Source organism: Acomys minous (assembly GCF_964271855.1).
Source record: "Acomys minous genome assembly, chromosome: 20".
NCBI lineage: Eukaryota > Metazoa > Chordata > Mammalia > Rodentia > Muridae > Acomys > Acomys minous.
The window spans coordinates 25,011,382-25,024,761 of NC_140502.1; the positions used below are offsets into that span (position 1 = coordinate 25,011,382).

The 13,380-nt window shown below is 53.7% G+C and overlaps 1 protein-coding gene across 1 annotated transcript; it reads right to left on the reverse strand.

Moving 5' to 3' along the window:
* Positions 1-4,851: 4,851 nt before the first annotated feature.
* Positions 4,852-13,121, reverse strand: KCNK6 (potassium two pore domain channel subfamily K member 6). The gene is made up of 3 exons (XM_084771271.1): positions 12,665-13,121; positions 6,715-7,110; positions 4,852-6,491 (listed from the first exon to the last, which is right to left on the reverse strand). Exons 1-3 carry the CDS (start codon positions 12,984-12,986, stop codon positions 6,256-6,258), a joined length of 954 nt encoding a protein of 317 aa, XP_084627397.1. The 5' UTR covers positions 12,987-13,121; the 3' UTR covers positions 4,852-6,255.
* Positions 13,122-13,380: the final 259 nt, after the last annotated feature.

Here is a 13,380-nt window from a genome sequence, read left to right on the forward strand (position 1 = left end):
ACAAGCACCTAGGGTTTGAGGGCGGGGCTCCCAGGTGTGTGGCAGGCAGAGGGCCACGGGAGCAATTTATAAGGGTTGTTCTGGCAGAGGCACTGTGCCTGTTTGACCACTAGATCAAAACTTCTCCGGCGGAAAAAGACTTTTCCAAAACCTTTGCGGGACCCCGGGCGTGGTGGCGCACGCCTTTAATCCCAGCACTGGGGAGGCAGAGGCAGGGGGATCGCTGTGAGTTCGAGGCCATCCTTCTCTGCATTGCTAGTTCCAAGACAGCCAAGTTTCCCACACAGGAGACGAAATAAACAGAAAGAAAAGGGGAAGCCGGGCGTGGTGGCGCACGCCTTTAATCCCAGCTCTCGGGAGGCAGAGGCAGGCGGGTTGCTCTGTGAGTTCGAGGCCAGCCTGGTCTACAAAGCCAGTCTAGGACAGCCAAGGCTACACAGAGAGACTTTGTCTCAAAAAACCAAAAAAAAAAAAAAAAAAAAAAAAAAAAAAAAAAGAAAGAAAGAAAGAAAGAAAAGGGGAAATAGAAAACAAAAAGACTGAAAGCTGGGCCAGTCAGTAGAGTCTTTGCTTAACAGGCAGGAAAAGGATGTAAACTGGTAAACACCCACAATCCCAACACTTAGGAGGAGAGGCAAGAGGGTCAGAGGTTTAAGGTCTTCCTTGGTGACACAGGGAGGTTAAGGCCAACCTGGGCTACAAGAAACCCGGTCTCAAAAAGAAGAAAAAGCAGCCAGGCATGGTGGCGCACGCCTTTAATCCCAGCACTCGGGAGGCAGAGGCAGGTGGATGGCTGTGAGTTCGAGGCCAGCCTGGTCTACAAAGGGAGTCCAGGACAGCCAAGGTAACATAGAGACACCCTGTTTCAGGAAAGAAAAAAAAAAAGGAAGAAGAAAAAGCTGATTGTTGTGGCCTGAGCTTCCAGTCAGTTCTCCAGAATCCGCTTTTGTCCTATCTTCTAAGCTCTGGGAATACAGACAGCATCCACTGGTCCTGAGGATTAAACTCAAGTCTGAGCGGCAAGCACTTCTAACCACTGAGCTATCGCCTTGACCCAACCCGTGGCCTTGAATTTGTATCTTCTAGTCTGATTCTTCATCGTATCCGGCCAGCATATGCCACTCCAACTGGCAGATTTTATTTTGTTTTATTTTATTGTTGTTGTTGTTGTTGACAGGGTCTCTCTGTGTAGCCCTGGCTGTCCTGGACTCGCTTTGTAGACCAGGCTGGCCTCGAACTCACAGAGATCCGCCTGCCTCTGCCTCCTGAGCGGTGAGACTAAAGGTGTGCGCCACCACTGCCCGGCCGGCAAGAGACTGGGGACTTGGTATAAAGCCTGCCCGGAAGGTAGATGTACAGTGGTCCCTTTGGTCTCAACTGTCGAGAGCATGCTCATCTGCTATATTTCACTCTCCATGTGTCTACTGAATTCTTTCAGAGGTGAACACCACAGTGCAAGGGCCAGGCCAGCCATGGATTTCTAAAGAGACCTATCTAGAAACTACAACAAAATAAACCCGGCACCTGGAGAGGGTTTCATTCATGGCCAGGTGTGGCTGCCCACACCTGAAGACCCAGCACTTAGGACACCCGGGCAGGAAAAACATGAGCCTGAAGTCAGCCTGGCTGCAGACAGAGCATGGGTCTTGGGCCAAGTAAACATTTCGTAGGTTAACAATCTCCCTTTGTATCCTGGTGCCAGCCCGTCGAGCACTGCTTGTTGTAATAGGTTGGCGCCCACTGTTTGCACTGAGCCTCCTATACTAAGTGGCCAGCGAGACAGAATTACTCATGTTGAAATTCTACACCACTGCCAGGCGGTGGTGGCGCACACCTTTAATCCCAGCTCTCAGGAGGAGGCAGAGGCAGGGGATCTCTGTGAGTTCGAGGCCAGCCTGGTCTACAAAGCGAGTCCAAAACAGCCAAGACTACACAGAGAAACCCTGTCTTGAAAAACCAAAAAAAAAAAAAAAAAGAAAGAAAGAAAGAAAGAAAAGAAAAATTCTACACCACCAAGCAAAAGCCAAATTGTTTATCTAATAAACAATAGCCAAATCTCCAACCTGGCTGGGTTTTTTTGTTTTTGTGTATGTGTGTGTGTTTGGGTTTTCTAGACACAGTTTCTCTGTGTAGCCTTGGGTGTCCCAGACTCGCTTTGTAGACCAGGCTGGCCTCGAACTCACAGCAATCCGCCTGCCTCTGCCTCCCGAGTGCCACCACCGTTCCACAAGTAACTTTCAAACAACACACCTGGGTTTTCTTTTCTGCTTCTTTTCTTCTCAGCATTCTCAGCCTCTTTAATTCAGACCCTGGCTGGCCTGGAACTGGCAGTGTAGACCAGGATAACCCTAAGCTCAGCTCTGCCTGCTGATGGCTCAGTGGCTAAGAGCATGCATTGCTCTTCCAGAGACCCTGAGTTCCATCCCCAGCACCCATGTCAGGCAGCTCACAAGGGACTCTAAGTCCAGGTCCAGGGGAGCTGGCACCCTTCCCTGGCCTCCAAGGGAACCTGCACAGACGTGATGGGCACAGACGCATATGCATAGATTTAAAAAAATGTAATGAGGATACAATAGGACATGCTATTAAAGATTTTTTTTTTGAGACAGGGTCTCTCTGTGTAGCCTTGGCTGTCCTGGACCTGCTTTGTAGACCAGGCTGGCCTCGAACTCACAGCGATCCGCCTGCCTCTGCCTCCCGAGTGCTGGGATTACAGGCGTGCGCCACCACGGCCCGGCAGGATCTCTATTTTACATGCTCTTCCTTATTAAGAAAGAGAGCTCAGAACTGAGGGAAGAAGTAGCTATGCTATTGACTCCCGGGTGCTGTGCTCCAGGATTTACAGGGATCAATTTGCTGGCCTGTCAAGTCCATGAGGTAGTGCTGCACAACTCCCTTTTCATAAGCAATCAACCCAAGGCACAGATGAAATACTAATGAAATAAAGTTCATGCTTAGAACACACACACACACACACACACACACACACACACACACACGAGCTTTGCTTTTGAAACCAGAAACCATCACCATCACCTCTTCTCAGTATCATTTGTGGAGGACGGAAGATGGTGACATACTGCTTGTCCGTGCACAGCCTCAGTGCAGACAGAGGCCTGGGAAAGCAAACGACACAGCTGTGCTTGTGTGGAGGTCAAAGGGCAGTAAGATCTGGGAAGCTGCTTCTTTCCTCCCGCTGTGGGTCCCAAGGATCTAACTCAGATTGTCGGGGTTACAGGATCACAGCAAGCGCTTCCCTCTGATGAGCTTTTCTTTCTTTCTTTTTATTTTAAAGATTTGTTTATTATGTATAGTGTTTTTACCTGCCTGTTCCCCTGCAGGCCAGAAGAGGGCGCCAGATCTCACTATAGATGGTTGTGAGCCACCGTGCCGCTGCTGGGAATTGAACTCAGGACCTCAGGAAGAGCAGACAGCGCTCTTAACCTCTGAGCCATCTCTCCAAAGCCTCTGACGAACCATTTTGCTAGCTCTGACGAACCATTTTGCTAGCTCAGGTTTTTCGTTGTGGTTGTTGTTTTATGGAGACAGGATTTCTCTCTGTGTGGCCTTGACTGTTCTGGACTTTGTAGACCAGGCTGGCTTCAAACTCACAGAAACCCACCAGCTTCTGCCTCCCGAGTGCTGGAACTTAAGGCACGTGCTACAGCTTCCACCCTACCTTTTGAAGGCGGTTTTTTTTTTCCCAGCGGAACCTGGAGCCCACTGATTTGCTCTCTGGGTCCTCTGGCTCCGCCCCCTTGCCCTCCACATTGAGGTCACGGGGCTGTACTAGGACCTCAGGCACTTTTTTTTTTTTTTTTTTGGCTTTTCGAGACAGGGTTTCTCTTTGTAGCCTTGGCTGTCCTGGACTCACTTTGTAGACCAGGCTGGCCTCGAACTCACAGCGATCCGCCTGCCTCTGCCTCCCGAGTGCTGGGATTAAAGGCGTGCGCCACCACGCCTGGCTTCCTCAGGCACTTTTTATGTGGGCGCTGCCGGGGAGAAACAGGTCTTTGTTTAATGCCTGTTTACGCCATCTTCTCAGACCCGGAACTGTGAACTGTTTCGTTTAGCAGTTACTCCGTTGCGATTTGTTTGCACACTGCCCTGGCTAGCCTCAGCCTCCACACTGCTGGAATGATAGTGTGTCAGCACACCCAGTTGCCCAGGGGGGCTTCCTAGCACTGTCGGATACTGAGCTACCCTTCTTTAAAACGAATCAGTATACTGGTTGAAGTGTCTGTTGCTTGTGCTAGAAGCAGCAAGTCCGGTCTCAATGCCTGGCTCAGCGGCAGCCATTTGGACATGCCTGGGGGGCTAAGTCCTCAGTGGAGGGGAGCGAGACTGAGCCCAGGCCGAGGAGAGCCTAGCTGTGTGGAGTATGATGCCGAGGTTCTCCCAGGTACAACGTAACAACTAGGTTACTGCAGTCAGGGTTTTGTTACTTGCAGCCAAAAATCCTTCCTGATACAATTGTATAAAGACCCAGCCTTGAGGATTATATGGCTCTTCTTCAGCGTCCTCTCCTGTCCCTTAGTCTGGCACTGTATTCCTTTGATTACATTATTAATATCAGTGTTGATATTATTTTATCATCGGGCACCTGTTATGTACCCAATCCTGCACCAGAACTCTCAAGCCTCCTGCCTCAGATCAGATTTTCAGGCCCTGGCTACTGCACCTTGCTGATGTCACCTTTTTGAGGAGTATTTCTTTTGTTTGGTCTCTTTGAATATACCTCGGCTGTCCTGGACTCGCTTTGTTGACTAGGCTGGTCTTGAACTCACAGAGATCCACCTGCCTCTGCCTCCCAATTGCTGGGATGAAAGGCGTGCACCACCGAGCCCAGTATTATTATTATTATTTATTTACTTATTTTGGTTTTTCGAGACAGGCTTTCTCTGTGTAGCCTTGGCTGTCCTGGACTTGCTTTGCAGACCAGGCTGGCCTCGAACTCAGAGATCCACCTGCCTCTGTCTCCTAAGTGCTGGGATTAAGGGTGTGTACCACCAAGCCCAGTATTTTTATTATTTTGGTTTTTTTGAGACATCCACCTGCCTCTGCCTCCCAAATGCTGGGATGAAAGGCGTGTACCACCGAGCCCAGTATTATTACTTATTTACTTATTTTGGTTTTTTGAGACAGAGTTTCTCTGTGTTGCCCAGACTGTCCTGGACTTGTTTTTTTGTAGACCAGGCTGACCTCGAACTCAGAGATCCGCCTGCCTCCGCCCTGAGTACTGGGTTTAAAGGCGTGCGCCACCACACCCGCCCAGCTCAAGGAGTATTATGGTCACCGTTTAACAGAGAGAGAGTCCCAGAGGTAGAATGACTGTTCAAATGCATGGGCAGCCCACGGCCCAGGTGCAGCGTTTGCACAGGAAGACTATGGCTCCAGAGACGTCAGTTACTGCTCCGTAATCAGACACACCATCACCATGGGGCCACGCTAAGTGGTAACCCCCTGCCTCTTAGATCTGGGCTCCGATCCTGGGTCAGTTCCTGGCCTGCTAAGCCACCGAGGGAGATGCTGGCCCAGGCAAGGGCTTGTCCCTACGGGCACTCTGGGCACTCTGGCTGGCAGACACCTGAGAATAAGGATCTCCTCTTGACTGGCAGGTCTTGGTTTGTTTCTTGTCCCTTCTTCCTGGAAGTCGCCTGGACATTTCAGGTCTATTCCTCAGCCCTGACTTCTGTGCCTTTTCCAGTGCCCATTGGAGTTTGTCCCCGTCAAGGGACAAGTCGGTCAGTGTAACCCCAGTAAGGGCAGGGCTCAGGCCACGTCTAACGACTACTGTGTGCCCAGCCCGGAATAGCAGAGGGACGGGAGGGACGGTTCTGTTGGATGAGCAGCCGACAGCTGAGGACATCGAGGTTCAAAATGGGGAAACCACTTTGGCCAAGACAGAGCCACCAGGGCAGTGGCTGATGTGAGAGGTCCAGGCCCAGAGCCCAGAAGACCGGGAGCTGGGTGTGTGTGACGTAAGAGAGTGGGACACAGAACAGCAGCAACAAAAGCACAGCTCTCACGGACAAGTCCAAAAGCCCAAGTGCTCCGACTATGAGAGGAAAAGAGAGGAAAGGACGGTGTCAGGAGCCTGAGGGACCAACGGCGTGGGACTGGCCGCTTCTCACCTCGCAGTGGGGTGCCGGGAAAGACAGCTGAGTGTGTGTGTGTGTGTGTGTGTGGCCACTCCTGTGGGGCCGCTCTAGTCACGTGGGGCCCAAAGCCCAGACCAGGTGTGTCCAAGTGGCCTCACCTGGCCTGGGACCTGGGGATGGAGGCGTAGTTAGCATGGGAGGCGGCAGAAAGGTGCTGGTGCGGATCGGTCCCGGCGCCCAGAATGTCCACCTGATCGTCCTCGTCCTGACTGAGGTTGGCCGGGTCCGGATGGGGCAGCAGGATGAGGTCAGTGAGGCCATGGAGGTCGCACACATGGTGGAAAGTCTGCAACACCAGCACCATGGCAACCAGGCCCAGGAAGAGGTATGCTGCAGGAGGGGAGACATGGCAGCAAGACGATGGGGTCAGCTTCCAGCTCAGACTCCAGGGCAGGGGTGTGGTGCAACGGGTGCCTTTCCCCTGGGCCAGCTGGGTGGCTCTTAGCACCCCTTCAATACCCCTTAGGAGAGGGCCGTTTCTTCCTGAGGCCCCCCCCACCCCCCCACCCCCACACTGCCAGCCCAAAGGTGCCCTCCCGGCTCCTCAGCTCACCTGTGACAAGCACCTTGTAGAGGGCCCGGTAAGGCTGGCCAGGGGCTTCTCCGGGCACGTAGTCCCCCAGGCCAATGGTGGACAGAGAGATGAAGCAGAAGTAGAAAGCGTCCAGGAAGCTCCAGGCCTCCTCCAGATGGGCGAAGACGGCAGCCGGGAGCAGGAAGAACACGGCCACGATGAGCACCAGCAGGCCCACCAGGTGCCAGCGCGCCGCCCGCCGCGGGCGCCAGCCCCAGCGCAGGCTCAGCCAGGACAGGGGTGCATGGGTGAGCAGCAGCGACAGGCGCTGGGCCGAGGCAGTCAGGAGCAGCATGGTGACAGGCACACCCACGAGCGCGAAGACGATGGAGAAGGCTTTGCCTGCATCTGTCAGTGGGGTCGTGTAGCCATAGCCTGCGGGGAGAAGAGTCCTCCTGCACACTGGCACCTTCACAACGGGAGGTCGGGGCTCCTCCCCCTTCTCCCCAGACCCCGCTGCTAGCTGGGCGGTGGTGGCGCATGCGCCTTTAATCCCAGCACTCGGGAGGCAGAGGCAGGTGGATCATTGTGAGTTCAAGGCCAGCCTGGTCTACAAAGTGAGTCCAGGACAGCCAGGGCTACACAGAGAGACTCTGTCTCGAGAAACAGAGAGAGAGAGACAGAGAGAGAGAAAGCGCTGGGCGGTGGTGGCACACACCTTTAATCCCAGCACTCCGGAGGCAGAGGCAGGTGAATCATTGTGAGTTCAAGGCTAGCCTGGTCTACAAAGTGAGTCTAAGATAGCCAAGGCTACAAAGAGAGACCCTGTCTCAAAAAACAAAAACAAACAAACAAAAAAAAAGAGCGGCAGTTTCTTGTCTTTTTTTCCGAGTCAGGGTTTCTCTGTGTAGCCCAGGCTGTCCTAAACTCACTCTGAAGTCGAGGCTGGCCTCGAACTCACAGAGCTCTGCCTGCCTCTGCCTCCTGAGCACTGGGATTGCAGGCATGCATCACCACCGCCTGGCTTTATTAATGCTTTAATGCTTTTTCTTATACGTATTTAACTAATCTTTGTATTTGTCTTTTGTCCACGTTCTGGGTGGCCTCAGAGTCAAAGCAGTCCACTTGCTTTTAGATTATTTTTTGAAACAATTTTCGCTGGGCTGTGGTGGCTCACGCCTTTAACCCCAGCACTCAGGAGGCAGAAACAGGAGGATCTCCCTCCGTGAGTTCGAGTCCAGCCTGGTCTACAAAGTAAGTCCAGGATAGCCAGGGCTACACAGAGAAACCTGTCTTGAAAAACCAAAAACGAAACAAAACAAAGTTATTGTCATTTTATGTGTGTACCTGTGTGTCTGAGAGCATGTGTGTGCGCCACGCGTGTGGGGGAGTCTGTAGAAGTCAGAGCAGAGGGCAGATCCCCTGGAAGTGGAGTTACAAGCAGTTGTGAGCTGCCAGGACAGTGCTCCGAACTGAAGCTGGGTCCTGTGCAAGAGCTGTAAGTGCGCCTAACCACACGCCTTCTGCCCCCCGCACCGGACTCCTGAGCGCTGATTTTGGCTGCGAGTCACCGTGCCAGCATCATCATCCACTCCTTGTCACCCTTTTCTTGTGACCCACGCCCCGCCAGCTCTCTCTTATCTTGATGTTTAATTTAGTATTCTTTCAGCATCAGCCGTGTGGTTGCTGTATTGATATAGCCAAAAGTGTTGAGTTCTTTTTTTTTTTTTTTTTTTTTTTTTTTTTTTTTTTGGAGACAGGGTCTCTCTGTGTAGCCCTGGCTGTCCTGGACTCGCTTTATAGATCAGGCTGGCCTCGAACTCACAGCGATCCACCTGCCTCTGCCTCCCGAGTGCTGGGATTAAAGGTGTGCGCCACCACACCCAGCCAAGTGTTGAGTTCTTTGAGTACACACACACAAACATGTCCCTTACTAGTGACATCTCTGAAGAATCTCTACTGCTGGCTGAGTAAAGCGTCAATTTCCGCTAGTGTATTCTAGGCAGGTGTTGAGCCCCCCCACTCCCTGCCCCGCCCCCTCGATCTCTTTTTACTTCCTGTTTTGAGACAGGATCTCAGTACGTCTCTCAGGCAGGCCTTGAGATTGATCCTCCTTCGTCAATCAGCTTGCTGGCAGCTAGGACAGCAAGCCGGACCCACCAGGCCTGGCCACGCGGTTGGCTTGGCAGGCTGAGCCGTGTGCATGGACCCTAACACGGAACTTCCTGTGTCTCCTCTACCGGACAGGCCGGCTGACCTCAAAAGCCACACACAGTGTCTGGTGGAGCTGAAAATCTCAGAGGTGCGGAACATGGGGAAACGAAACAGACCCTTTTGCTCCCTATTTGAAACTAGGGGTGCTACCTGACAGTGGCAGAGGGGATCAGGTTTATCCACAAGCTCCGTCAGGACCAACTTGCCTGGTATAGACGCTTCCACCAAAACCCCTGGTTAGAACCACTCAGCCAAGCCGGGCGTGGTGGCGCATGCCTATAATCCCAGCACTCAGGAGGCAGAGCAGGTGGATCGCTGTGAGTTCGAGGCCAGCCTGGTCTACAAAGTGAGTCCAGGACAGCCAAGGCTACACAGAGAGACCCTGTCTTGAAAAACAAAAAAGAAAGAAAGAAAGAAAGAAAGAAAGAACCACTCAGGCTTCTGTCTCCCCAGCTGTGAGGATTCCTTAGCCCTCGGCATTGTGGGAAACACTTTCACTGCCTCTGTCAGCAGCCTTTATGAGCGTTGCCGGCCTTGAACTTGTGGCAATCCCACTGCTTCTGCCTCTGGAGTGCTAGGACATTAAAAAAAAAATGTGTGCCACAATGTTGTACACCATCCTAGCTGTGTGCAAGTTGGCTGGTTTCTCTGGTCCTCAGCTTCAAAGACAGACAAACCGACCGACAGAGAGACAAACAAGACAGAAAATAAGTGGCAGCACCAGCAGCGGCTGCACACACATTTAATCCCAGCACTTGGGAGGCAGAGGTGGGCGGATCTTTGTGAGTTCCAGGCCAGCCTGGTCCAAGACAGCCAAGGCCGTTTCCCAGAGAAACCCTGTTTCGTAAGCCAAACAAACCAAACAAACACAAGAAGAAAATGAGGCTGTTGTGTTGGCTGAGTTAAAACCTGGGTCTGGCCGGACGGTGGTGGTGCACGCTTTTATTCCCAGCACTAGGAGGCAGAGGCAGGTGGATCGCTGTGAGTTTGCGGCCAGCCTGGTCTACAAAGTGAGTCCAGGACAGCCAAGGCTACACAGAGAGACCCTGTCTTGAAAAACCAAAAACTGGGGGGGGGTGGGGTGGGGCTGGAGAAATGGCTCAGCGGTTAAGAGCACTGACTGCTCTTCTGGAGGTCCTGAGTTCAGTTCCTGGTAACCACATGGTGGCTCACAACCATCTATAATATGATCTGATGCCCTCTTCTGGTCTGCAGGTGTACATGCAGACAGACTACTGTATACATAATAAATAAATAAATAAATCTGTTTTTGTTTTTTCGAGACAGCGTTTCTCTGTACTGTAGACCAGGCTGGTCTCGAACTCACAGCGATCCGCCTGCCTCTGCCTCCCGTGTGCTGGGATTAAAGGCGTGCGCCACCATGCCCAGCTAATAAATCTTAAAAACAAACAAACAAACAAACAAAAAACCCTGGGTCTGTAAATCCCCTGTCATGCTGAGAAATTATGATCTTGTTTCATAGTTGAGCAACAGCTGCTGTGCCTGCTACACTGTCTGACTCCCCTCACCTGTCCTGTCCAAAGTGAGAATGAGAGAGAGAGAGAGAGAGAGAGAGAGAGAGAGGAGAGAGGGGAGAGAGAGGAGAGAGAGGTCGCCAGGGACAGGAGCACTGTGACTAGAAAGCAGGTCAGGCCAGCTCAGGAAGAACTAGCCTCAGGTGAGATCACTTCATTCTTCTGGGAAGAGTCACCCAGCTCTGTTGCCAGTGACAAACACTGAAGGCCCCAAATGAGGGCCCAACGCCAACCCCGATGGTGTGACGCTGCCCTGCCCGCTGGAGAAGCAGTTGACTATGGCTCAGGCCCCTCCCTGTTTCAAGTGCCCCAAAGAGGTCACCTCAAGGAGAGGAGAGGCTGTAGAGCAGCAAAGCCTGGTCTCTGAGGGGCTTCCCAGGTCTGTGGTGTGCGGATGGAGGGGACTTCCCAGGAGGAATTTCCCAGGGTTCTTCAATGCTGGGGGTGCAGGTAGCAGTGGGTTCTACCTGAATGGGTCTCAAAGCTCTGCGGAGTGCTGCTTCCTTCTTTCTTTTTTATTTTTAATTTTTTGGTTTTTTGAGACAGGTTCTCTCTGTGTAGCCTTGGCTGTCCTGGACTCGCTTTGTAGACCAGGCTGGCCTCGAACTCACAGCGATCCGCCTGCCTCTGCCTCCCGAGTGCTGGGATTAAAGGCGTGCGCCACCACGCCCGGCTGACACTGGCAGATTTCATCTGGATTGTGTGAGTTTTTATACAGGCAGAGCTCCTGAGGCCAGGGTATCTGGACCAGTGGTGAAGCGTGAGGCAGGCATCTTTAAGGTCCTTGCTTGGCTAATGTTTTATTTTTGGGGTGGTGGGGTGCGGTGTGCTCCGTCACTACAGTGCTCTCACCGGTTGGGTGTTTCTGTTTTCTGAAGTACTGACTGACGATTGAACTCAGCACCTCACAGGGCTTCAGGCTAGTGAGCGCCCGGCCGCTGAGCTACAGCTCAGCCCTCCTTGCCTAGGAGTTGAACCAGCCCCTCACGACCAGTCCTTGGTTTGGAAAGGGCTGGAGGTTTGGCTGGAGGTGATTAGGAGGTAGGAGTCTCAGCTTGGGGCACTTCAACCCGCACAGCCAACGGCTCCTTCTTCCTTGAAAGAGCTTCCAGGCTGACTAGGGGATCCTGAGTCTAAGAGCGGAACAGCCTTAGGAGAAATCCCAGCAATACAGGGGCGGTGGAAAGAGGAGTGGAGTCCCCGTGGTCAACTGGAAATTACGGGGGTGGGGGGATGGGGTGGGGGGAGGGGGATGGGTGCCTTTGGTATGGGGCTCTTGCTGGAGAGAGCCAAAGTGTGCGTGTGGGGAGGGGGGCTGTCCCAGAAATGGTGTCAGGTCTGGCTGAGGTCTCTCCTAGAAGACAAGCAGGCCTCCGGGAACGGCGCCTGCGGATCAAGGACTATCATGCAGCAGGGCCTGAGTTCAACTCCCAGTTCACCCCGGGGCACTGAGTTCAGGAGGAAGTCCAAGCCGATTGCTCCAGGAAGGAGCTAACTGGGACACAAGGCTGGACGAGATGGTGTGCTAAGCCCTGTTGTGCTCACACAGCCCGCGGGGCCCAGAGACCCAAGGGAAGCCCCAGACCCTCGCTAACTGTGGATCCTAGGGTTAAGACAAGAGTGGAGCCGACCCAGCACTCGGGGAGGCAGAGGCAGGCGGATCGAAGTTGAGTTCGAAGCCAGCCTGGTCTACAAAGCGAGTATAGGACTGCCAGGGCTACACAGAGAAACCCTGTCTCGAAAAACAAACACACACACAAAAAAAAAAAAGAAAGAAAGAAAGAAAGAAAGAAAGAAAGAAAAGAAAAAAGAAAAAAAAAAAAGAAAGTGGAACCAGAGCCCAAGGGGAGATGATACTATCTTCAAATCAAACAAGCAAAAAGAAGGGCTGGGCGGTGGTGGCGCGCCCCCCTTTAATCCCAGCACTCAGGTGGCGGAGGCAACTGGGTCTCTGTGGGCCAGCTTGGTCTACAAAGCGAGTCCAGGACAGCCAGGGCTACAGAGACCCTATCTCAAAAAAAAAAAAAAAAAAAAAAAAAAAAAAAAAAAGGACGCTGTAAGACAATGTATTACGAAGGGGTCCCTACTCGGAACTGGGGTTTGCAGAACTTGAGAGGAGCCGTTTGGCTTGCACGAGGACTCTGCCAGAAAGGGCCAGCTGCAGCCGCGGCGGCTCGATTTCCCTGTTGGCCACAGAGGAGGGTTGTTCGGAGCCCGGCGGGGGGGCGGCCCTCACTTACCCACCGTGGTGACCAGCGTGCTGGCGAAGAAAAGCGCCGAGGCGAAGTCCCAGGCTGGGTCGGAGGCGTTGGCGGGTCCCGAGGCGTTGGCCAGCGCTGCGCGCCCCAGCCGTCCGGCCGCCAGCACCCTCTCCACGAAGGCGTCCAGGTCGTGCGCCGCGACGCACGGGCTGTGGCTCAGCAGCTGCTCCCGCAGTGTCCCCAGCTCGGCGCGCAGCCGGGCTTCGTGCGGCCGCTCCAGCAGCGCCACCAGCAGCGCGCCCAGCGCCAGGTACCCGGCGTAGGCGGCCAGGGCGCTGGCCAGGAGCGCGCCCCGCCGCATGGTGCGCGCACAGACCAGCCAACCCCAGACGTGGCACCCCCAGACGTGGCACCCCGCGCGCCCCGTCGGTCCAGGGCCCGCCGTCCGCTTCTAGTTCCGGGAGCTCCCGGCGCCGCCACCGACGCCCCGAAGAGGAAGAGGAGAAGGAGAAAAAAAAAAAAAAAGAGGGAGGAGCGGGGATTTTGGCGCAACGCCCGGCCGCTGGGAAACTGAGGCACGCCCAGACACCAGGTGTTGTTGGTACAGGACCTGGGGAGGGTGGAGTGCTGCGATCCCGGATTCCCGGGAGACGGGCGGGATGCGGAGGGCGGCTGGAGTTCCTCCCAGCTCTGCTCCCCGCGGGAGTCGCAGCTTCTGAACACAGAACTGAAACTCTCCTTGGAGTTTGGTGGGG

Excerpts from the sequence above, each read along its gene's own strand:
- KCNK6 (XM_084771271.1), bottom strand. The coding sequence starts at position 12,986 with ATGCGGCGGGGCGCGCTCCTGGCCAGCGCCCTGGCCGCCTACGCCGGG. Across the intron at positions 7,111-12,664 it reads CACGCTGGTCACCACGGTGG|GCTATGGCTACACGACCCCA; the intron begins GTAAGTGAGGGC and ends TTCTCCCCGCAG. Across the intron at positions 6,492-6,714 it reads CTACAAGGTGCTTGTCACAG|CATACCTCTTCCTGGGCCTG; the intron begins GTGAGCTGAGGA and ends CCCCTCCTGCAG.